We start from the raw sequence: 26,985 nt of genomic DNA, 5'->3' as shown, positions 1-26,985 counted from the left end.
GAGAAAAAAACTATAGACTGCTAATAATACTGACAACACTTAAACATGAGTGCTACACCAATGGGTGAGGAAAAGGAAAAAGATGCAACAAATATAATTTACTATTTGTAACAGTAAGTATGCAAATACTTCTTTCATTTGTAAAACAGTACTATAATTAACCAAAGCACTTTCAGATATCGGATCACTGTTGTGGTTGCAAGTAATTCCTATTATTTTTCTCTATATTTATGAATTTGTGAAACAATAGAATAAGAAGAGTTTTAGAGTAAAATCTGAATAATCACACAGACATGGACCAACATTTATTACAAACAGGAAAAGTAGATCTAAAGAGTACAGATTTTTAAATATAGGGCTATATAAAGCTGAATAGATACAAAACATTGTAATACAGTAATTTAAAGTGGTATGTAAAGGCATTAAAACAGAATCAAGAATGGAGAAGTTTATTTCAATTTAAGTCATTCATGTTCCATCCTGAGTTCATTTCCATTTTCCAAGTAAGGTTACTTTGAGAAAAGTAAAAATTATACTTTAAAACCTACTATTTATAGGAAAGAAAAAACAAGTATAGATCAAAGAACTCACATTTAAATCTTTAAATGAAAAGCCATCAACTCTCTACATGCTTTATTAAATCACAGCTTTCATAGACAGCAAGGTGCATCATTGCTATGACCAGCAGCATAACTTCTTCCTCCTTCAGCTACCAATGAGACCATCCTTTCATTTGCAAGGTCTTATGAATGTGGCTCAGTTCAAATTACTTGAAACAATAAAATATTATACCTTACATGTTGTCACAGTGATCACCTAATTATGTGAAAAACTACAGAAACCACAAATAGGGAGAGAAATTTAAGGGAATATAGCAAAATTACGTAATGTTCCTCATTTCCATAATAGCTTGAATTCCCAATAAAGGTAGCTCTGTAAAGAGCACTGGGACTCATCCTGGCTAAAAGACCCTAAAATACTGAGCAAGAAAAAGCTGTATTTCTTAAGCTAAAAGAAGACTAGAATTCACTTAAGACATTATATGCAAGTCAATAAAGATGCAGATACTCTAAAATGTTCCTTTTACATAAAAAGTAGGCAGTCATATTTAGACACTGTTCCTGATAATTCACTATCATGTTATTTCTATTTTCTTCTAAAATCTTCTGAGATAGAAGTTACAAAATGCAAAAGAAAAACAATGCATTTTGAGGACAAAAGTGGTCCTAAATATTATATATCACAGTAAGTTTATTAGTCTAATTTTCAAACTTTATAAAAATACTCAATTTGATTCTAAATGTCCACCCACTAGAATTTACCTCCAATATTTTTAAACTGTAGCAAAATAGGAAAACAAACATGTAACAAATTAAAGATCCCATTGATGTAAAAACACGTATTTTACATCAATAAATGTATACAATGCTGTCATTGATATGAGAAAAACTTTTTTTTATAACTATTTAGATATACTCTTTTTTTCCAAAGAATTTATTATTATAGATAAGTACACTGTTGCTGTCTTCAGACGCACCAAAAGAGGGCTTCAGATATCATTACGGGGGGTTGTGAGCCACCATGTGGTTGCTGGGATTTGAACTCAGGATCTCTGGAAGAGCAGTCAGTGCTCTTACCCAGAGTCATCTTGCCAGCCCTCTTTTTTTTTTTTTTTTTTTTTTTTTTTTTTTCCGAGACAGGGTTTCTCTATATAGCCCTGGCTGTCCTGGAACTCACTCTGTAGACCAGGCTGGCCACGAACTCAGAAATCCACCTGCCTCTGCCTCCCAAGTATTGGGATTAAAGGCGGTGCACCACCACTGCCCGGCCTATTTAGATATACTCTTATTTTTAATTCACATTTCAAACTTAAAATAACTTCTAAACTGTTTTCCTTTGCTCTTTCTGTATTGAAACAGAATTTACAAGAAATTTCCATGGGAAGCATTTTTCCTAAAGAAGCATATTTACTAAAGATGTTTGTTCTAGTAGTAAAACAAAACAAAACAAAACAAAAAACCCTAATGTATTTAGCTACAGATTAGTTTAGCAGAATTAAACAAACGTAACATCATAATTGCCACACCATGAAATACCGAGTTACAACAACGTATTAACAAAGCTTTATTTTCTTGAGTGTGCATACAGGATGTTATAAAACAGTATAGAATAGCATTATAAGTACTGTAAATAGGTTATATGTCTTCAACAAAAATAAAGGTCACACTGAGTGACATGATCAAAGAAACTTTTAGCTTCTTGTGTGGGTCAAAAGATAAATGTGAAAAGCAGAGTAAACCAGGAAAGAGAAAGACAGCTTAGGTATTTCTGAAACCAGCATTTAATTTAACATTGTAAATCCTAAACCAGAAATATAAAAAAGCAAACACACATATATTTGGTATCATTTTTTCTCAATAATAGTTTTTTTATACATACACATCTTTTGTGCTTTTATCTTATACATACATACATACATACATACGTGTGTGTGTGTGTGTGTGTGTGTGTGTGTCTGAGTGTAAAATAGCTGCAAACATTAAATAAACCAGGCAACTCCTCCTAGCAGCTCTGAACTGGTTTATGAAACAAACTGTTATTTCAATAACTTTCAGCCCCTTGGAATAATGTCTACTCTGGCAATTCTTTTTCAGAATACAGTTTGTATTTTATACTTAGAGAAGAAAAGGGGATGGAAAAAAAAAAAAACGTTTTTAAGTTTATAATTACAGACATAAAACCTCACTGCCAATTTCAGTTTAGCATCTGAATTTTGGAGAATTTCATAACTCAGAAGGTCCTACTTTGTTTCCCAAAAATAATTATCTTTCGATCATAATCATGCTTGATTCTTGTGAGTTTAAATACAAACTAATATGTTTGTAAGGTCAAGATCAGGAGGTAAAAGGAGTGCATGTGACTCAGGTTCTTGGTTTTATCAGGCAGTAGGAAGCAGCATTGTCTTCAGCACACTCAAGACAGGCCTACTGAGTTTCAAGCCCATCCACTTTGATGATTTAAATATACAGAGGAAAAATGGCTCCAGAGGGTAGGTGATGAAACCATAAAGATATGGTTATGCGTCAAACTACCAGACTCCTCCTAAGTTACAGTCTCATTCACACATACAAACACAAACATGCAAAACACACACACACATACCCATACACCCACACAAATGTTCCTGTTCCTGCCCAGTAATTTCTGTTCCCCCCAAATAACACAATCCAAACTACGTACAGCTTCAGTTGAGTACAGCTGAGCCTTTGTATAAGCATGTGGCTGTCAGGACCACTCTGAGGATGCACCAAAGGTGATACTGTGCTAGAGTCTATTCAGCATCACTGACGATAGAGAGGCCCAAAAGATCCACAGAGCAAATTTCAGCTACAGTTAGAGCTGCAGAGTACTTATGTTGAGAATTTATATTACAAAATATTAAAAGTACTGCATAAATTAGTATAAATAAAAGAAATGTCATCATTTCCAGCTTAAGTGTGGCTATTCCAACTATTTCTAGTTCTCCCTTCTATTCCATTAATTTATAATCTGTGAGTGATTACTTAGTGCCAATTGACACTGGGACATTAACACTTTATTACAGCTTTGACTGTTAATTCCAGTCTTTAAAAAATAAGGTTTTGGGGTTTTTTTCTTTAATCATAATCAAGAATGGGACATTACTCATTAACATAAACATGTCTGACTTCAAGTTAAGACAAACAAAAGGAAAGAGAAATCAGTATAATTGGGATAAATTATGGTTAAAAAGTCTGATCATATTAGCTTATTCCTGTAGAATGTAAGCTTTATCATATGGCAAAATTAACTTTAAATTATTGAAGTCCTTAAACTGACAAACCATGCATTTCTCATAAAATTATAATGTGAAATAATTACTCTCCAAAATGTTTCATTTTTCCAGACATTTATAATACTCTATAAAACTAAGCCAGCATTTCTGTATTTTTGTATTAGTTTGTTATAGGAAAAGACAAATGAGTTCTAAATAAATGACACAGGAGGCAATAAATTGACACATGACAAGTAAATAAAAGGCTAAAGCACTCCAACACCATTGAAACTGTTTTAATGTTGTTGCAACTCCAAAATGCAACAATCATCAGCTCGTGAAAGACCCAAATTTCAAAGTCATTTTAATTACTCTTTCATACCTATTTTACAAAATAAAGGCAGAGACATTTAAATCCTCCTTGTCCTGATTATACTATGTTCCTAACTTCTTTCTATCACTATAGTGTAAGCTGTAATTGCCATCAGATGCTATATAAGAAAAAATAAATAAAATATTAACCTCTGCTTCAATGTACAGTTTCCAGAATCTGCCAGAACTGGGGAACTGGGCAACAAGGCGTTCGTAAGTCTTCCGTGCTTTGTCTATAGGTTGATTCTAAAATTGAAAACCAATAAACAGCATTTACAATGTTAGGAGTATAAAAATATTATTACTGCAGAACCAAGTAGTGTGATTGGACCCATAGAGAAGGAAATGTAATCCTATATCACTAAACCTGTGCCTCTCGAATGAGAATGCTCCAAGCATCAAGGTCATATGGGTTTTCTTCTAATTTCTTTTCCGCTTTCTTCACCTTCTCTGGGACATATTCAGCTGCCTGAAGGGGGAAAAAGAAGAATAACAAACTGAAGTTACTGTTTTAGAAATCTTATGTCCAGTTAAGTCAAGAACAGGCACATCTATTCAATGTTAATACAAAATATTAGAATGTCATTTTAAAAAGAAGGCATTATGTGGACTATGTGAACAGTATACTTTATCAGAAGTTACAGGTAAGCATGGTGGTACATGTCTTTAATCTCAGCAGAGGCAGAAGAGGCAGAGATAGGAGGATCTCTTGAGGGAGATTAGCCTGGTCTACATAACAAGTTCAAGGACAGCCAGGACTGCATAAAAAGAGTGAGTGATCATTTTTGTTCAAGGATACAACTGTAGTTTTACATGAACTCTATGCCAGATTGTGCTATATAACACTGTCTCAGCTGTGTGTGTGTGTGTTACATATAAAGATGAAGGCAATCAACAGAGAACTTAAAATATATTAAGTCAGGCATAGATTTGTAATTCTAGCACATAAGAGGCTGAGGATAGAAGAGCATGAATTACAGCCTGTCTTAAAAAGAAACCAATACTCATGTTGATCCCATTTAGATGGTGGTATTAGAGCCAAGTTAGGCATAGTGGTATATATGCCTTTGATCCAAGCACTTAAGAGGTACAAGAAGGTAGATGGTAAAGAGTTCTAGGCTAGCTAGGGATACAAGGTGAGAGCCTGTGTTAAAAACAAAACCAGAAACAGTTCACAAGTAAAGATTGTTTGTTGCTCTTAGGGAGGACCTGAGCTCAGTTCTCAGAACCCACAAAGAATGACTCACAACTACTTATAACTTCATTTCTAGGAGATAGGAAGCCCTCTGGCTTCTCTGAGCACCTGAATATACATGATACATGTAAACCTATGCAGATATACACATAAACATACCAAGTAAATCTTTAAAAACTTATACTCTCCAAACACCCCCACATTTCCCCACCCCAGTCCCCGGAGCCTTAATAACCAGGTCCTTACATGTAGTTAGACAAGTACTTTACCACTTAATTTCTTGCATCCCCAACTCTTCTCAGTCATTTAATAAACTGGTTTTAGTTTTATTGCAGAAAATTTTCTTTGTGCTTTGAATATAGTTTTCTGGTATTGTTAAAGAACTTATCAAACATCTGAGGACCTAAGTTCAAATCCTAGCATTGCACACTTGCGTGCCCACACCTCTTAAAAGAGGGGCACTAGAGTGATTCCTTAACAGTTAAGAGCATTTGCTGGTGTTCCAAAGGACCTGGGTTCAGACCTCAGCACACAAATGACAGTTCACAATTGTCTATAACTCCAGTTCCAATGCACAGGCATAAAGTACATACATGGTGCACATGATACGAGCAGGAAAAACACACACACTAAAAAAAGATATCTAAAAATGAAAGAAAAAAGCAGCACCTAGTACCAAGCAGCATGAATACAAATTGTTTCAAATATTCCTACATATTAAAATGAAAAATTACACTTAAAAGAGAAGTCTACAAATGCTAGCATAATCTCTGGATGCCCTGGAAATCAATATATAGACTAGGTTGGCTGGCCTTGAACTCACAGAAATCCACCTGCCAAAATATCTGGCACTGCTTCCTTTTATAAGTGAATGATTGAGAAATAATTCAGTCAAGCAACAATCTAGGAAAAATTTTAAAAGTCTTCTTTTTAGAATTACCTGTGAGAAATAAACTCTCTTCTTAGAAATAAATTAGCCTTAACTACTGAAAGATATGAATTTACTTAGAAATAATTTCTACTTATACATTTTGTTTTTTGAGTCAGGATCTCACTCTGTAATCAGGCTGGCACTGAAAGCTGGTGAACCTCCTGTTTCAGCCTCCAAAGAACTAGTATTACTGGTATGAACCACCACACTGGCTTGAAGATATTCTAAGACTTCTGTAATCTAAATCAAAATTATCCTTTACTAATCTATTAGAGCTTTATGACTAGTGTAAGAAACTTAAGAAAAGTAACTCCAGCCACATATTAAAACAACTAAAATTTGGTAATGGTAACAAATTAATCACTGAACCAATATGGCCCAAAACTATGGAAATATATGGAAAAACACTAAATAATAGAGATAGCATTTTATATCAGAATGGTGATTTCCAGCAAATGTTAAAAAAAAAAAAAACTGGAATCCATTTTATCAAGATAAAGTCAAATTTCCATTTTTTTTCACCAAAATAGTTAATCTTTTATTATTATTATTTTTTAAAAGCCCAAAAAATAAAAACAAGGGTTAAAAATATTGCTAGTGATAAAAACATGTTTAGCTTTTGCAAAACCCTGGGGTCCATCTTTAGTACACACACAGAACTACACAATATTCTGAGATTCATCTTAAGTTTTTCATAAGCTTTTAAATAAAGTTAACTACATCAAGTTTAAATTTAGTATAAGAAAAACCAACACACAGGTGGGCATGGGGTACATAACCTCAGAACTCAGAAGGCAAAGGCAAGAGGATTTTTGTAGGCTTTTGAGACCAGCCTGGTCTACAGGGCAAATTCCAAGCCAGTCAAGGATACACAGTTAGACCTTGTCTCTAAAATGAAGTTTTCAGAAGGGCGGGTATGGGAGGGGAGCACACATGAAAGGGCAGTAGCAGCCACTAAGCTTACTAGCATAAAGTCCAGTCAATAATGTGAAAGTCGACGGACTTAAAAAGAAAACAGAGAGAATGCAGCCAGGTAAATAGTTCAATAGCAGAGTGACTGCCTAGAGTAAAGAAAGCCTGTGTTCACCTGGAACCACTGATGGACAAAGGGCAAATAACTTTTTAAACACCCAAAACAAATGAAATTTATTCAATGGGATAAATGAAATGTCATATAACTAACACTGATATTCTGAAGCAGACCAAATTGACCAAAATCTAACATGAATATCTGATGCTGACTTCTGGCAACTTAAACTACTATACAACAGTATACATGAAAACACAGTATACATGAAAACAATCAGCTACTGACCTACTGGCTCATATATAAGACTGATAATTTAAATAGCCATGTCTGAATCTGTCAAATTATGAAATTTAGAGTCACTGAAAACAGTTAAGTATAAGTACTAACACATTACAATCGCCATGTTAGGCTGGCAGGGGGCACATATACTTATTAGGACACCATACCCTTAGAACTCTGAATTTTCACTATCCATGTGAGAAATATTTGCTCAATGCGAAGTATATTCTAGATGTTATTTGAAGGAGTACCTGCACTTGACAAAGTAGAGAATTCTTTCAAAAGATTTACTACTTGAAAAAACAATCAAAAAAGTTTAGAGGGGCATGGTGGCTCATAATTGCAATGTTAGAACGGAGGAGGCAAAAAAAAAAAAAAAAAGTGACTATGAGCTCAAGGACAGCCTGTGCTACAAAGAAAGAACTTGCCTCAAAGAAAACAAAACAAAGCAGGCTAGAAATGGCTCAGCAATTAAGAGCAACTGCTGCTTTCAGAGGACCCACATTCCAATCCTTCCCATCCTAGCACCTACAATCACATGCTTCCCAAATTCCTGTAGCGCCAGCTCCAGGGGATCTGACAGTCTCTTCTGACCTCCCTGGGAACATACCATGCCACAAAACACATAAATATACACAAAGCAATTAAATAACCAAGAAGTGTTGTTTTGAGGTAACTTTAAAACAGTAATTACAACCAGGCGTGGTTACACACACCTCTAATCCCCAGGACTTGGAAGGCAGATCTATTATAAGCCCCAGGCTTCAGAAGTAAGACCCCATCATGGGGAGTAGGGTGAACGGAAAATAAAAACAAAGACTGGAAGATTTAAAAAAAAAAAAAAAAGTTCCTAAATGGCCTCAAATCATGGGTTAAAAACAGCCTAAAAGTTGGTTCAGTGGTTAGGAGCTCTTGCAACTCTTACAAAGGTTCAATTCCCAGCATCCATATTGAGCCTCACAACAATTTGTAAGTCTACTTTCAGGAAATCCAATGCCTTTTCTGATCTTCTTAAGCACCAGGCATAACACCCATAACCACACAGCCACAAAAAACAAACAAAAACACTTAAAATTAGATAAGAACTAGGCACTAAGCAGGCTGGCAATATTGCAAACTTGATAACCTATGTTCAATACCTGGAACCCAGAAAAGTTGTCCTCTAACTTTTATGCACTGCTATTCATGAGCACCACACATACACACAATAAAATAATAATAATAATAATAATAATAATAATAATAAAGCACGATTAAAAGAAGGTTAAGGAAATGGTTCAAAGTTTGTCCTGCTTTGCATTCATGAGGACTGGTGTTCAGACCCCAGCACTCACCTCAAAGGAATAGTTAAGCTACTTAGAACTCACTTCTTGCAACATTAAGCACAGGCATAGTGTGACTTATGTGTCACACTATGGAACAAAGGAAAACTACTGTTTCCTAGGATATGCAAAACAGAGACACGGTGGCATAGACATGACAGGTAAGGTCACAGGCCTTTGTGAGGAAGCTACAACTGTTTTTGTTAAATGGCATAATCTACTTGTCAAAACTGCCCTCTAAATAATTATGGTTTTGCCCAAATATTAGTGCTACTGCCAGGTTTGGTCAGAGAAGCTCCTGTTTGAATGAGCAGTAGTTAATTATCTCAGACTAAATAGAGACTAAGACTGCAACTACACAGCTCAACAAAAGAGCATGTAGCCTTGAACACATAGCACTTCAGAGACAGAAGCAGGTGCATCTGAGTTTGAGGCCAGCCTGTTTACACAACTGAGTTCTGGAACAGCCAGAACTCCATAGTGCAACCATGTCTCAAAAAAAAAGTTCCGAATTCCAGCTTTTGTGTTCCGGCAACACTAGTGCCAAACAAGAAGGGTAGGAGCCTAAACTAAATAAATACAACAAAAGCTAAACTAAGTCCCAGGGCTCTATCCATCACTTAATTTTCTTTGTGAATAACAACTTATATCACAAGCTGGCAAGATAGCTCAGCAGGTAAGAGCACTGACTGCTCTTCTGAAGGTCCTGAGTTCAAACCCCAGCAACCACCCATTCTAGTGCACCTGAAGACAGCTACAGTGTATTTATAATAATAAATAAATCTTTGGGCCTGAGAGAGCGAGTGGGGTTGACCTGAGCAAGCAGAAGTCCTAAATTCAATTCAACAACCACATGAAGGCTCACAATCACCTGTACAGCTACAGTGTACTCATATACATAAATACATTTAAAAAAAAAACCCAATTTATATTACAATTGACTACAAGAATGAAGGTTATGGTAAGTATATTATGTATTATATTAATTATCGGGTTTCATTATAAGTTATTTTTAGTAATAACTTTGTGACATGAATCACATGCCATACAATCCACCCTTTTAAAAGTACACTGATATTTTTTTCTTTGTTTTGAGACAGCATTTTATTGTATAGCCCAAGCTATACAGTTCAAGACCCACCTACTTCTGCATCCCAAGGAGTACTCACTCTGCCTAGCCAAGATAGCCAAAGAGACTTCTTACAGATGTAGGCTTTATCAATCAATGCTTATATTAGAAATTAAAAATGAATTTAAAATATTCAAAGTACTGACCTCAGAAGCCTGGTCTACAGAGTCAATTCCAGGACAGCCAGAGCTAACCAAAAACAAACAAAAAACCCCTGTCTTGAAAGCCCCCCCCAATACTCCCACCAAATCACTATGTATTTTATAAAAATGTACTTTTACAAGAAAAAGAAAAAGAAAAAGATGGCTGTGATTGTTTTATACACAGAACAATCAAATTTAGGTACTGTGCATGTCAGGTAAAAACTCTACTACTGAGCTACTCCCCAACCAACAGTTGTTTATCTGGGTGATCGTTAAGAGTCCTGGCTGCCTGGAACCTGGGTTCAGTTCCCAGCACACAGATGGTGACTCCTAATCATCTCTTAACTCCAGTTCCAAAGGATCCCATGCCTTCTTCTGGCTTCCAAGGGCACCAGGCACAGACATGGCACCAGCAAACATGCAGACAAAACAACTCATAAACATAAAACAACATTTCTTTTGAAAGAAGGAAAGGAGATGGGTATTGTGACTTAGTAGTAGATAGAACATTTGCCTAGCAAGCTTAAAGCCCATGCTTGAGCCTCAGCTCTCAAGACAAGTATTAAAAAAAAAAAAAAAAAAAATGTCTTGGGCTGGTGAGATGGTTCAGCGGTTAAGAGTGCCGACTGCGCCGGGCGTGGTGGCGCACGCCTTTAATCCCAGCACTCGGGAGGCAGAGGCAGGTGGATTTCTGAGTTCCAGGCCAGCCTGGTCTACAAAGTGAGTTCCAGGACAGCCAGGGCTATACAGAGAAACCCTGTCTCGAAAAAAAAAAAAAAGAGNGCCGACTGCTCTTCCAAAGGTCCTGAGTTCAAATCCCAGCAACCACATGGTGGCTCACAACCATCTGTAACTCCCTCTTCTGAAGTGTCTGAAGACAGCTACAGTGTACTTACATATATTAAATAAATAAATCTTAAAAAAAAATAAAAAAGAATAACCCAGTGCTAAAGCATTTGCCTATGAATGAGGATCTGGGTTTAATTCCCAGCATAAAAACAAAAATAAATGAAAACATGCAATTTTTCTGTTTGTACTAGGGAGGTAAAAGAGACAGGAGGACAGAGTTTTCTCCAAAAAATTATTCAGGGTAAACTGGAGGGGCTGTTACGTAGGGGGTCAAAGTGAAATAGAAATTAACTTAGGCAAGCAAATGGGCTCACACCTGTACCCTAACACTTGGGAAACTGAGCAACTCCAAGGCCAGCCTGGGCTATATGTGTACACACAATTTAAGAGAGTGAGGTTGGAGAGAAGGTCCTGAGTTTCAATTCCCAGCAACCACATGGTGGCTCACAACCGTCTGTAATGGGATCTGAAAATAAAATTCATTTAAGTAATACATGGGGGGGGGAGGGGGAGCTGTAGAGATGGCTCAGTGGTTAAGAACACTTACTGTTCTTGCATAAGTCCCAAGTTCAATTCCCAGAACCCATGTCAGGCATTTCACAACCACCTGAAACTCCAGCTTTAGAGGGATCTGATGGATTGTACTAATATACACAACACACATACACATAATTAAAAATAATTTTAAAGCCAGGCGTGATGGCGCACGCCTTTAATCCCAGCACTCGGGAGGCAGAGGCAGGTGGAATTCTGAGTTCGAGGCCAGCCTGGTCTACAAAGTGAGCTCCAGGACAGCCAGGGCTATACAGAGAAACGCTGTCTCGAAAAGCCAAAAAAAAAAGCTTTAAAAAATATGAATGATCCAGGCATAGTGGCACAAGCCATTATTTAATCCCAGTACCTGAGAAACAGAGGCAAGTAGATCTCTAAATTTCAGGATAGGATAGACAGGGAGGGCTACATACAGACCCTTCTCAAAATATATATATATTAAGAGGAAAAGGATATCATTTTTTAGAAGGGATGGAGATTTAAGAGGAGTTAAACCTATGCTTGGAAAATAAACTCTTTTCCATGGCCTACTAAACAAGCAGAGATGAACCTCAATTCTCATAAAGTATTTTCCATTATTGAATGTATTAACTATAATTTAGGGAGAGTTAAGAAGGAAAATCAGTAAAATACTATTCATATACTTTGCAGTTTTACTACTCATTTTTATCAAGTATATACTTAAAAGCAATTAATTGCTGGGCATGGTGGTTCAACTTGTAACCCAGCACTTCAGAAGCTGAAGCTAAAAACCTGAATTCAAGGCCAGCTGGTTCTATACTGAGACTATCATAGAGTGTGAGCTAGTGAATAAATTTAAGGTAATAATCCTCCTCCCTAAAATTCTCAGGTTTTTCAAGCTTGAATTTACTTAAAATCACTTCAAGTACATGCTTTCTTTCTTTCTTTTTTTAAAAAAAGAGTTATTTATTTGTTTTATGTATATGAATACACTGTAGTTGTCTTCAGACACATCAAAAGAGGGCATCAGATCTCATTATTACAGATGGTTATGAGCCACTATGTGGTTGCTGGGAATTGAACTCAGGACCTCTGGAAGAGCAGCCAGTGCTCTTAACTGCTGAGCCATCTCTCCAGCCCATTTCTCTTTTTAGTAGCTATTTTAAGTGAAAAATTTCAGTCTATCAATAGAATCAGAGACAGCAATCTGAAAACTGTCACACAGACATCTGTATTTTCATAAAGCACATAAAAAATTGACAAAAATGACTCCCTAACTCAACTATGAGAAACAGTATATGGCATAGTATTTTAACCAATGCCACATATCAAATAGGACTCTATAATGAAGTTGAAAAATTCCACTTTTGAGTTTAGTGACATCTTGATCATTAGTTTCAATGCTGGTGTTTAAAGTGATGCTGGCTAGTGTAAACAAAGATCTAGTACATATAACAACTGGGTTGCTGCCTTAAATACTTAGATATATTTTTAATCAAAATAGATAGCACAGAATAACACATACTCATTTGTTTTTAGTGTTTAAACAAACAAACAAACAAACAAAAACCCCTCAAAGTATGGTGGTAGCACAGACCTTTAATGCTGTATTCAGAGGCAGAGGCAGGCCAATCTGTGAGTTCCTGGCTGGTCTGGTCTACAGGGCAATTTCAAGGACAGCCAGGGCTACCAAGAAACTCGGTCTTGAAAACCCCAAAATCAGCCAATCAAACAACAACAAAAAGAAACAAAAAAACTTAAAAAGTAAGGGGTAACCAAACATAGTGCATGCTCAGGAGGCAAAAGCAGGAGGATTACAATGTCTTGGTCTTGTAGTGAGTTTCAGGCCGCCACCCAGAGCTACAAAGTGAGACTCTGTCTCAGACAAACAAAATACTAAGGTGTGAACCTGGTATGGTATTGCATACCTTTAATATAAGTACTATAAAGGCAGTGGCAGGTGCATCTCTGTAAACTCCAGTCTGCTGGGGCTACAAAGTTAGACCCTGTCTTAGAAAGCTGAGACAAGAAAATCAGGAGTTTCTGGGCAACATCAGCTACATAGCCAGACCACGTCAAAAAAGTTTACTATACAACAGTATTATTCAGGCATGGTGGTTTATACCTGTAACAGTACTTAGGAGACTGAGTGAGGCAGAACTGCTCTGAGATTGTGACTAGCCTAAACTACACAGTTTATTCTATGGCAACCCAGGTTACAGAGTAAGACCCTGTCTCACCAACAAGACAGAATGCATGACTAGTGTGTCTGAGACCCTGAGTTCCACCCCTAACACAATGGAAAACACCAACCAGTATGCCTCATTAGGCCAGGAAGCAGCTTCCATTCTCTTTCCACTTTCCCCTTTCCCATGGATTTTTGGATCCCCACCTGGATTCCAAACTTAATGCCTTAGTATTCCAGGCAAGTACTCTATCATACTCTAACAGCAATGCTCCTTACTGCATCATTTGCTCTTGCACACTTTATTTTTCACTACCAGTGAATTCCTAGGTTATTATATATATGTATATATGAATACATATATTCCTACCTCAAAACCCCATGATGTAACTAACATATAGCTTGTGTAAGCATGTTCACTGTACAATGTTCAACATAATGACAAAAATCACCTCAGGAACATCATAAAACATAACTATTATCTATTCTAATGGTTCTAAATACTTTTCCAAATATCATGAGTCTAAAAAATATAAGGTGGTACCAAACCCAAATGATCCTTACTGCATTTTTGCTAAAATATTAAGAAAACTGCAGACAGTACATATTTGAAGTCATTTCTCTCTGCAACCTTCTTCCAAAAACATAGTCTACACAGCAAGTTCCAGGCCTATCAGGAATATATAGAAAGACTCTGCCTCAAAAGAAAAATAAATAGCCAGGCTTGGTGACACATGCCTTTATTTCCAGCACTTTTTTTGTTTGTTTGTTTTTCAAGACAGGGTTTCTCTGTACAGCTCTCAAGGCAGGACTGGCTGGCCTTGAACTCCATCTTCCAACTGCCAAAGATTATAGGCATGTTCTCAGCTCAGAGATTTAATTTTTTATGGGTAACCTTCAATTTTAGTCTCCCAGATGCTAGATTACAGGTTTGTGCGAGCACCAAGCTAGACTTTTTCTTCTGCAGTTTAGTATTGAGGATTGAACCTTGGGCATCATGCTTGCTAGACAAATGCTTTACCACTGAACTATATCCCTAGCCCAAGAGTTTTTTTAATGGTGATTTTCTTGCATTGCTTCATAGAGCTACATCCCCAGCCCTTTGTATTAATTATGAAATGAATATGATTAATATTTCAACTAATACCTTACTGTTTTTCTTTTTTTAAGTGTTTAAATTGAATAGGATTTTTGTTTTTGGAAAAATCGCAGGGATTATTGCTATGTAATACCAGATACAGACTGCTTTTCTAGAACACAGTTCATTTATATTGGCAAAGGAACATAGATCCAAGCTAGTGTCTAACTCTAATGTGATACTTGTCCTGTAATATACTTTATTCATCCAATATGCTCAATTAAGTTTGTACTTACTCTAAGTTATAGAATGCAGCTCTGACCTATTTGTAATTTTTTAATCATTTATTTATTTTAGTTTTATGGGCATGTTTTCTTTGTGTAGCCTTGGCTGTCCTGAAACTAGCACTGCAGACCAAGTGGTGGCACACGCCTTTAATCCCAGCACTCGGGAGGCAGAGGCAGGCGGATTTCTGAGTTTGAGGCCAGCCTGATCTACAAAGTGAGTTCCAGGACAGCCAGGGCTACACAGAGAAACCCTGTCTCGAGAAAGAAAAGAAAAGAAAAGGAAAAGAAAAGAAAAAGAAAAGAAAAAGAAAAAGAAAAAGAAAAAGAAAAAGAAAAAGAAAAAGGAAAAATACACTTAAACAAAAAAAGCAAAAACTTAACCTTTTGGAATTTGACCATCTAGGCTCTTTCAAACAAAAGTAGCCAAGCTATTAGTTCACTAGATTAAGAGGAACATTAGAAAATTAAAGAACCTACATCTTGACATTCTAATTTTATTCAATATTTACAGAATTAAATTATCAATCAAATCAAAAATAGCTTAAATAGCTAGGTAAGGCAGCATATACTTGAAATTTCAGTACTCAATGCCCAAGAGTTCCAGGCCAGCCTCGACTATAAAGACACCCTATAACTAAATTTGAAAAAAAAAAAAAAAAAAAGGTAAAACCTCCCTGATCCCCTTTTATTAGAGTTTTTCCCATACAACTGCCAATTGCCCAGACAAAATGACCCAAATTTACAACTGGTTTCTGTTTTAAGGGAAAAATGCAGATATGGGATATAGAAAAGCTTAAAACAATGAACTGGTTTTTAGCAACAGTAAAACATAAAAACACCTGAACACTGATTTTTGCCATTCTACCTAGTATATATTTTCCTTTATATTCAGAAAGAGCAAATACAATCTCTACTAAGTAACTCTGTAACTCTAAAAAGTAAACAACCAACCAACCAAAACAGAACAAAGGACAGATCTAGTACCCTTAGAAACAATTACTGCCAAAGTAGAAGTCTGGTTTTCCTAAGAAATATTAAAATCAAACCAATTTACCTACTCAAAATTGTTTTACACCAAAAATAATTTAAATTATTTCAGTTCATTTATATTGGCAAAGGAACATAGATCCAAGCTAGTGTCTAACTCTAATGTGATACTTGTCCTGTAATATACTTTATTCATCCAATATGCTCAATTAAGTTTGTACTTAATTGTACAAGAGGAACACAGAAAGGTTACAATGGAGAAATTTTATTATACATATAAAAATAACTGGGTCCAAAAAATACACTGCCCAACATATTTATATTTCATTATCCTGCTTTCTTCCCAATCTTCTCCACTCACATCTACCCTGACTTATACATTATTTGGTAATACTGTTACTTTTAAACAGATTCTAAGTACTAATAAAATAAACTAGGTTTCAGATAATACTGTAAAGATTTTTCAACTTTCTTCTCATTAACAAGTGTACCACATTATATTTTTCCTGTTTTCTCTAGCCTGCAAGCTATTTTTCACTTGCAGAAAAACACTGACTCATGACTCCTCTGGTTAAAAAAGACAGGCAGAGGCAGGAGTCCCACCACAAGTTCCAAATCAGCTTGATCTATATGGCACGCACACACGCACACACACACACACACACACACACACACACCTCAAAAAAACCAGGACAGTCACAAAAGGATGCTTTTCTTATTCTTCCTTTTTTTTTTGTTTTTTCCTGAGAAAGACTTGCTGTATAGTTCAGACTAGCCTCCACCCTAAGTTCCTCCTTTTTCAGTCTTTTAAATGCTAGGATCACAGCTTGTCTCTTAGTAGTTTTCAGTTCTATTTAGGTTTTTCTCACCTATAATTAAGGGTCATTTAAAAAAATGTTTTCATTTATGTGCATGAGACGTGTACAAGTGCCCAAGGAGACCAAGAGAACATTAGATCCCCTGGGGTTCCTGGAGTTACAGGTACTTGTGAGCCTCCTTATGTAAGCATTAAGAACTGACTCCAGTCTTCTAAATTATAGAGAGCCCTCTTACCCAGGGAACCATCCTTCCAGTAATATGAAGTCATTTTAGTATTTAATTTCTAGCGATTTCCACTGGCCATTGTTTTAAACACCAAGAACTGTTCGGCCAATTCACATTTTAAAACCCATTACACTTTTAAAGTCTCATGTAATTACTACTTTAGCTAAAGTCATAACACAACAACTGAGATTTACCTCAATGCAATGAGGGCAGAGGAAAAGCTCTATGATAAATACACTACACTTTACACTCTTTCTTCCTTCCTTCCTTCCTTCCTTCCTTCCTTCCTTCCTTCCTTCCTTTCTTTCTTTCTTTCCATGTAAAATCTGTAGTGGGACTAAGAGGCTGGGGGTATGATTCAGTGGTTAAGAGCTCTTGCAAAGGACCCAGGTTCAGTTTCCAACACCCAAATGGTAGCTCACAATTGTAACTCCATTTCTAGGGGTTCAAAAGCCCCTTCTAAGGTCCTGGAGTAAATGTGATACATATACAAAAATGAAAAACACTCAAAAACACATTTAGAAAAAAAAAAAAAAGCCAGGTAACACATCCCCCTGTAAACCCAGGAGGCAGAGGCAGGAGGATGGTATTTGTCAACTGATGATTATTAAGGACAGTATCAACACAGATTACTATAGGGAAAAACTTCAATGAAGACATGTGGCAATCATCACACCAACCAAGGAAGCAAATATTATCTATCATTGGTAGTGGAATAATCAGCAAAAGTGCTTCCTTGTCTTGTTTGCTTTGTAGACAGAATTCCATTTTTTAAATGGGGTTGGAGAGAGGGCTCATCAGTTAAAAGAGTGAATATTGCCCTTCCAGAGGGCCAAGTTTAGTTCCTAGCATCTACACTGGCTTACAATTATCTGTATCCAGCTCCAGGGGGAATCAGACTCCATGGGTCTCCATGATCCACAATGGTCTCCTACCCTCTCTGTCTCAACCTGAGTTCTGGGAATACAGAACTATATGCTACCACACATGAACTTTTGTGGTAGCAAAAAATGACTCACAGTAAAGGTGACTGTCATCAAGCCTTAGTTCAACCTCTAGGACCTACAGAGTGGAAGGAGAAAATCTACTTTCAAAGGTTATCCCTCTGAGCTCCACAAGTCCAAGCACACAAGCCCTCACATACACACTCACACTCTCTCACATACATCCATTTACAAGAGTATTTAAATGACTTGTACTATATTCTATCCAAGAATTAACCTCAAAACTACCAAAATGGAGAATAGACCTAACTATACATTCTCTGAGAAATAGAGTAAAAGATATATTAAATAGCACCATCAAAAATTCCCCTAACAAAATCCCAAAATGATAACTGTCTTTTCGAACAGACAACATAGGTGAGAAGATACAGTCTAATAGATTGTTTATGAGATAAGCAATTACATAAATACAGGATTCAGTGTTTTACCTAGATTATATTTTGATGTTTGGTTGTTTTTTGTTTTGTCTTGTTTTTGAGACAAAGTCTCTTATAGCTCATACAGCCTTTAAACTTACTATGTAGCCAACAAAGACTCCAAACTTATGATCCTCTAGCCTCTAACTCCTTGAGTGCTGGTATTACACGTCTTTTGTCAAAGCCTGGCTTAATTAGTGCTTAGGAACTTAGGTTGGATTCCAGAGCCTTGTGCATGTGACACAAGCACTCTTACCAACTGTGCAACATCCATAGCCCTATAAATCACATTCTCGAGGCAATGGCAAATCTGAATATGGACATGTTAGAAATACATCATTATTAAGCCAGGTGCACTGGAAAGAACCTATGATCAGTACTTGGGAGGTTGAAGTTCAAGGTCATTTATCAGCTACAAACTGAGCCAGTTTGCCCTCAAAGTATACAAGACCCTATCTCAAAAAATAATACAGAAGCCAGGATAGGTTCCATATGCCTTTAATCCCAGCACTTGGGAAGCAGAGCCAGGCAGATCTCTGAGTTGGAGGTTAGCCTGATCTACCAAGAGCTGTTATACAACAACAACAACAGCAGCACCCCTCCCCCCAACTCCCCAATAAGGTATTACTAGATTTTGAGTGGGATAATGGTATGGTAGTTACATAAAAGCATTAATGTCATTATATAAGAGAATGTTGAAATAGTTTGGACTGATATGTGATAAGTCAACTTTCAAAGAAATGTGTATGGAGAAAGAAAATATATCAAGGTTAGAGGTATACGTCAATAGTAGAGCTTGCCTAATATGAGGAAGTTCCTAGCTTTTAAGCCACAAGAAATATGTGTATGAATACATACTTGCAATACTATATATACACATATACTTGTGTGTATGTGTGTGTGTGTGAGACAAAACCTGTAACCACTGCTGGATTTGGTGAAAATTATAATGAGTGTTCATGAGTTTTCCCTTCAACTTTTGTTGTAAACTGCACAATAAAATTCAAAGGAGGAATGCCTGTTACAGATGCTGAGGCTGAAAGATTGCAATGAGTTCAAGACCTGCCTGAGTTGCACAGTACTCCTAGATTAAAAAAGGAAAAAATGGCTAGATGTGGTGATGTACCATCTTTACTCCTAGCACTCAGCAAGGCAGAGGTAGGCTATCTCCATTAATTCAAAGCCAGACTGGTCTATGTAGCAAGTTCCATGCCAGCCAGGACTACATAGGGGCAACTGTCAAAATAAAAGGGGTTTGGAGAATGGAGGTTTATAAAGTCTCATCACAGTTCTCATAGAAATCATCACACACTCTGTTAGTAAGGCTTTTAACTCAGTGGTTGATTGCTTCCATGCATACATAAGGCCCAGGGTTCAACCTCTAGCCGGGGTGGAACAGGATGACCCACAACAAAAACTAAAACCCACACAGTTCTAAAACAAAAGCATGGTAATTTTTTGTCTTTACAAATTTATATAAAACAGCGAATTTCAGACACATCCAATGAAACCTCAACTCTACTCCTTCACTTTCAGAAAATAAAAATGCCAGCCCGGTAAGAGTAGAGTAAAATAAACAGTTTTAGAAAAATAGTTCAAAGACATTGCATTCGTGGGCACCCTGACTTTAGATAAAATGCAAAAGCACTGCCAAGACTTGGAATTAAATTGGTCCTCAAGCGTTACAGTCACCAAAGTAATTAAGTTCTAATTTACCTACACTTCATTAACATACAGTCCTATTTTACCTCATCTGTCAACCTCCAATAATTTCTACTTTATTAGCTGGGGATTTGGGAAAAATAAAAATACAAGCGTATTTCGTTGCTATAGCAATAGGAAATTTAGGACTTTGTTTTCTTTTAAAACTAAATATACGAGGATCAAGATCAAAGCACACACCTTTCATAAAGTCAGTTTTGTTTTTTACAGTAAAAGCCAAACACTAGCCTACAAAATTTAGGATATAAAAGAGAAAAACAACCCAAACATGGAGATGGACGGTAGCACTGGAGGCCAAGGAAGCAAGCCTGTCAGAAGGTCCTGCCTAGTCTGGGCTACACAGTGAAACCCTACCCAAACCAACCAACCAACCAAACAAACAAACAAACAGCCAAACAGCAAAAGGGTGAGATCTCCTATCTAAAAATCCCATTTGTAAAATACTTATATATCATTCATATCTAATCATCCAAACAGATGGTGCCTACAGTAACTAAAGCACATTTCCAGTTTTCAGTTTACCAAATTGCAATGTTTGCGTGGTCGTAAAAGCAAAAACAAAGTGTTCTTAGACGAGAGGGGAAGAAAGCGAATCCACAAAATTCCCCCAAAGCACGGAAGAGCCATGCTTTTTTAACCTTCGCTCTCTCGGGGGCCGAATTTTCCAGACTGGATTCGTTATTTCTGGGGACAGAGGACTGGGGAGCAGACGAGGGAAACACTGCCAGCGCAGATACACTTTAGAACAATCTGGGACTGTACCGGAACACTAAAGTGGTATGAAATACCGTCCCGACCGAAGAAACTGCAATGGCCAGGGCGAAGCGACGTCTCAGCCATTGTCTAAGTCCCATACTTATTCGTACGAACGCCACAGAAAAGCCCAAACCTGGGAGACCTCGGGGGATGCGCTCCCGATCCCCGGGCTCACTAGCTCTTCAGGGCCCTTGCTCACGCGAACGGGGTGCTCGCACCCACAGGGCTGGAGAGAGAAGAGGTCGCCACGAGGCCCCACCGCTCCCGTTCCTCACCTGCTCCGCGGCTGCGTCTCCTGACATGGCCTCGGGGGACTACAACGTACGCACCAGCCGGCAAAGGGAAGCTAGAAAAGGAAAATTAAACTAAAGACAAACCCCACCAAAACCAGGAACGCTACCCCCTGTCCCTCAGAGCCAAAGCCGCCGCCAAATCCGCCGCCACCGCCGCCGCCGCCCACTCAGATTTGAATTAAAATGGCTGCGCCCCAGCCGGCTGAGGGGGTGTGAGGCGCTTCCGTATTCACTTCCGGGACAATGGGCGGGGCTGAGGCTTAACTCCCGGATTATTGGAGGTGCACAAGCGCAGAGCGATCCCAGAGGGCGGGCTCAGTGCGTGGGCTAACGTCACGCCCGGAACTGATGACGCCGCTGTCCAGATTTCCGAGGCCGGCCGGAAAGATCCACCCGATTGGCCTGGGAGCTCCCGCGCTTCTTTGGAATTTCAGGACTGAGTTGCAGAGCCGAGCTCCTCCCTGCTGAAGCCCTACTGCTAATCCTTTCTGTACAGGCAAACTGACCATTTTAGGGAATAGGGTTGAGAGTTAGTGAATACCTCTGGTGTTTCGGGGATAAGGAGTCTACTAACGCGTTCTGTACGTTTTCTTTTCTTGGGGATGAGAGGAACATATCAAGTCTGTTTTTTTTTTTTTTTTTTTTTTTACTTTTGCTGTCACGGTTCACTATTAGACCAGGGATTTTAGTTTAGCATCTCACCACGATCTCGTATCTGCAAAATTGCGGTGATAGTGGCGAAGGAATGTTGCTTTGCATCCAGACTTCTCACCTACTAGAGGAGTAACCTGGGCAATTTGCATTAGCTGCGTCTCTGTTTCCTTGCCTAAAGAGGAATAGCAACAGCAGCTGCGATTTAACTAAAAAAGTAAAAGCTCTTATTTGGCTTAAGAGTAACCAGGAGGTTATTGAGTGGTGGTGGCACAAGTCTTTAATCACAATACTCGGGAGACAGAGGCAGGATAGATCTCTGAGTTCGAGAGCAGCCTGGTCTGTAGAGCCCACGGACGAGGGTCATAGAGTGAGATGCATATATCTTTTTAAGCAAATAGATGCATGAATCAAATGTACATATATTGAGTCACTGCAACATTTGATAATGGAGTCTGTATATTTCAGAAGTCTCCCTCAATGGGGCGTCAACCTTTTAAACTGTTGCTGATGTAACTGACTTAGAAAAATATCCACAATGAGCCAGGATGGTTCAAAGAGTGGAGGTGCTTGCCGTGATGGCCAAAAAACTTGAGTTTGATCCTGGCATCCAATGAGTTGACAGGATAGAACCGACTCCAGAAAGTTATTCCTTGACCTCCACACATGGCTTGCAAACTCCTGCACTTACAAACACACAGGCACTCACAAGATAAATATATAAATCTAAAGATATCCATAAAATTAAGCCAAAAATGTGCAGAATATAAAATAGCTTATGTGTATATATGTGTGCATGTGTGTGCTCGCGCCTATGTGTGCGTGTATTCATCAAAACATTTAAAGAGGTTATTGTTAATGCCACAGATGCAAGGCAGATGCAAGGAGAAAGACCACCAACCCAAATCATGACCAAATTAATTAAAGCAAGACTTTTTTTTTTTTAATTCATGCACACAGGCTGTCTCTAAGTTCTGGGTCTAAGTTCTGGGGCCTTGGATGTGGGGAAGATACAGGTGTTTATAGTTGAAGAGTAGAGAATTGTCAAATGGAAGATTTTGCAGGCAAATAAGAGAGGCTACTGAAGCAGAACATAACAAGTTGGTCATAACAACCTGAAACAAAGTCATGGCTTGCAAGGTGATAATAACAAGGTGGTCAAAAGAAGGTGATCATAACAGCAGGTGAGCACAATACACTGAAACAAAGGTGCGGTTGCCAGGTGACCAGAACAACTACCCCTGAAACAAAGGTGCGGTTGCCAGGTGATCAGAACTACCCCCTGAAACAAAGGTGCGGTTGCCGTTTCCTGGAATAGGCCATATAGAACCATTAGTAGTTAAAATAATAGGTGAGGCATAGCCCAATCGGTGAGAAACAAAGATCCAATCATAAACAGGAATGGCTTGTCTTTATTATAAGATGGCTTTCAAGTCTAAAATGGAGGCAGGTTAGTTTGTTATCTCTAGGTTTTATGCTACATGTGGGGGGGTTGTCTTTTTGTTGTTTCGGGTTTTGATTTGTTGTTGTTTTGTTGTTGTTGTTGTTGTTATTTTTGTCTTGAGACAGAGTTCCCCCTATGTAGTCCATGCTGGCCTCAAGCTCACTGAGATCTATTTGCCTCTGCTTCCCGAGTGCTGGGACTAAAGGCATGTGCCTCCACCACCCATCAGGTTTTGTCTATTTTAATTTTCTTTTTACATTTATTATTTGTTTTTGTGTGTTCAGCCAACCTATGGGAATCTGATCTCTCCTTTCACAATATAAATGTCCCTAGGATGAAACTCAGGTCGTCAGGCTTGATGGCTGTCATCATTACCCACTAAGTCCTTACTGGTCCTTTGCATTTGTATTTGAAACAAGAGTCTCATGTAGCTTGAACTCCTTATTCTCTTGACTCCACTTGTAGAATACTGGGTCTGGAGGCATACCATTATACCTGTTAGATCACAGATGATCTTGCCAGACGACAAGAACCCAACATTCCGTATATCCTATCTAGTATCTTAATTAATCCGATAAACTCAGAGACCTCTCCCCTATAAAGTCTACATTAATAATGAATTTCCTTTGGGTTGCTGCTGGATCACGATCTTTGAGGCTCCTCAATGAAAGTAGTCAGCATTATTAAAAGACCTGCTTACCTGAAATCCATCTCTGCATGTCTATAGAGAACCTAGAAAGAATGTTACCTGAAACAACTCCCAAACTGAGCCTGGTAGTACAAGCCTTTAATTCTGGTAATTAAAAGGCAGACTTAGAGTCAGGCAGTGGGGGTTTATGCCTTTAATCCAAGAACTCAGGAATTGAAGGCAGATGGACCTCTGAGTTCAATTTGGTCTACAGAGCAAGCTACAGGACAGCCACAAACTACATGGTGGAAGGAAGGAACCAACCTGTTCAAGTGGTCTTCTGACCTCCACACTTCAGATACACATGATAGACAGACAGACAGACAGACTGACCTACCACTTCAGGAGATTAACATTTTGGCATTTTTTTGCTTTATATGCATGTATTTACAGGTATATTTGTGGTTTTCTTTCCTTGTTTTGGGTTGGTTGTTAGCTTTTTTTTTTTTTTTTTTTTGGTTTTCAGAGACAGGGTTTCTCTGTATAGCCCTGGCTGCCCTGGAACTCACTTTGTAGACCAGGCTGGCCTAGAACTCTGAAATCCACCTGCCTCTGCCTCCCGAGTGCTGGGATTAAAGGCCTGTGCCACCGTGCCCAGCGGTTGTTAGCTTTTTAAGACAAGGTCTCACTATGTAGCCTTGGGTGGTGTAATACCAGACTATCCTTCATGCCTAACTGCTAGCACCTGGGCCTTCTTGCGAAAGATCATCATAGCTGGGTCTATTGATTGTTTATCTTTGCTGGAGGAGGAGTTGGGAGGGGTCTCAGGACCCTTATCTGAGTATCCTCCCACTCCTCCCAAACTGTTGAATGAAACAGTTGAAATGCAGTTCTGCCCTAATTGTATGCAGCCTCTGGATCCTGAGAGAAGGATCTGAGGATACAGGAAGGGAAGGGGTCCATCTTTGTAGCCATCATCCCTGCTGGGTGCAGCCTTTCCAGTGTGAGTGCTTTAAATTCACCCATGTGACTCTCCTTAACCCCTGTGCCATTGCTCCTTTGGTAAACCTAATAAATGCATTGTCTCCTACCAGGTGAACGTTGGTGGAAATGTCCTCAGTTTATCATTGGGACTCTAAGAGGAGGGGTACACAGTGTTTCTGTCTGTCCCCTGGAAGGAATTTTAGCAGCATTAGTCTCAAATTTGTGAGGAGCCTCCTGCCTCGGTGTGCTACTACACACGGCAGTTTGTGGGTTTTTTGTTTTTTGTTTTTTGTTTTTTTTCAAGACAGGGCTTCTCTGTATAGCCCTGGCTGTTCTGGAACTCACTTTGTAGACCAGGCTGGCCTCAAACTCAGAAATCCGCCTAACTCTGCCTCCCAAGTTCTGGGATTAAAGGAGTGTGCCACCACCGCCCGTGGTGGTGGTATGGTTTTTTTTTTTTTTTGGTTTTTTGGTTTTTGTTTTTTTTTGGTTTTGGGGGTTCTGTTGTTGTTGTTGTTTGGTTGTTTCGTGGTTGTTGTTGTTATTTTGGGGTTTTTTTTGGCAAAATAGTTTAAAAGTAAATTAAATTCATTCTCTAAATGAATCAGTTTGTTTTTTCTGAGAATAAGGACTTTCTTCGTCATATTCACAAGACCATTTATCATATCCATGAAAGCTTACAGTTATTTCCTGACATCGATTACGATCTAGTTTACATCTACATTTTCACATCTCTTTCAACAGAGTGATTTTGGGGGAATATCTGTTGGATCAAGCTCACCGTCTTCTGAGGGCTAGCTGCTGAGCTACATCCTCAACCCCCAAAATGTGTTTAAAGGAGGTTTCTACAAATCAGTATTCAACCAAGTTTCAGGAATTATGCTTAATTTTATCTCATTTATTTTAGAAAATATTCACCTTTTGGGTTTTTGAGACAGGATCTCTCTATGTAGCTCTGACCGTTCTGGTCTGGAACTCACTCTGTAGACCAGGCTGGCCTGGAATTCATAGAGACCCACATGCCTCTGCCTTCCTCAGTGCTAGTTTTAAAAGTGTGCACCACAATGCCCAGGACAAGAACTCAAACAGGGTCTAGATCTGGAGGCAAGAGCTGATGCAGAGGCCATGGAGGATTGCTGCTTACTGGCTTCCTACTTCCCCTACTTTCTTAAAGAGCCTAAGACCATCAGCTCAGGGGTGGCCCACCCACAATGGGCTAGGCCCTCCCCCATCAATTACTAAGAATATACAAAACTATCTTATGAAGGCAGATTCTGTCCGTCTGCCTTTCTCTTTCTTCCTTTCTCCCTTTCTCTCTTTCTTTCTTTCTTTCTTTCTTTCTTTCTTTCTTTCTTTCTTTCTTTCTTTCTTTCTTCTCCCCTTCCTCCTCCTACTCTTCTTTTAGTTTTTCAAGACAGGGTTTCTCCACATATCCCTGGCCGTCCTAGAACTCTCTAGAGTAGAACTGGGCCTCAAACTCAGGGATCTGCCTCCTCTACCTCCCACGTGCTGGGATTAAAGGCATGTGCCACCATCACTGGCAGAAAGAATCTTAGGGAAAGACACAGTGTCTTCTGGATACGTCCTTCCTTCTTGAAGTGTTTGGGATTGGATGTAGGCATCTCTTGTAAACATTTCCTGTGTCAGTGAGCTACACTCACAGCCCCACATTTATCTTAATAACTATGCCACTAATACTGACTCAGCACCCACAAGTCCTGATTTAATTAAAGTGTAACTGTTAAAAAAAAAATATTCTAGAACTCATGGAGCTGACCCAAAGGAGATCTGAGAATTCTGAGGATAGGCTGGAATACCTCGTGAGAACTTTTGGGGAAGAAAGGCAGAGGACAGAAAGAAAAAGGCACTTGCAATGGTTCTATGAATCCCCAAGATGGCAGCAAATACAATTACAGCTAAAGATTAAACAGTAGTGGCAAACCTACTGAT

General features: G+C 38.4%; 1 protein-coding gene across 1 annotated transcript in view; it reads right to left on the bottom strand.

Annotated features, from left to right (window-relative positions):
- The window catches only part of Cstf3 (cleavage stimulation factor subunit 3), a 74,233-nt gene extending 52,709 nt beyond the window's left edge, over positions 1–21,524 (bottom strand). The window contains exons 1-3 of the mRNA XM_021183871.1: positions 21,311–21,524; positions 4,533–4,634; positions 4,316–4,411 (exon numbers count right to left, since the gene is read on the bottom strand). Coding sequence (XP_021039530.1) covers positions 4,316–4,411; positions 4,533–4,634; positions 21,311–21,337 — 225 coding nt within the window. The 5' untranslated portion in view covers positions 21,338–21,524. The remainder of the gene's footprint in view (positions 1–4,315; positions 4,412–4,532; positions 4,635–21,310) is intronic.
- Between the last annotated feature and the right edge of the window lie 5,461 nt (positions 21,525–26,985).

Source organism: Mus caroli, chromosome 2 (genome assembly GCF_900094665.2).
Source record: "Mus caroli chromosome 2, CAROLI_EIJ_v1.1, whole genome shotgun sequence".
NCBI lineage: Eukaryota > Metazoa > Chordata > Mammalia > Rodentia > Muridae > Mus > Mus caroli.
The sequence above is the reverse complement of the archived record's forward strand: the minus strand, read 5'-3'. Positions and strand labels throughout refer to the sequence as shown.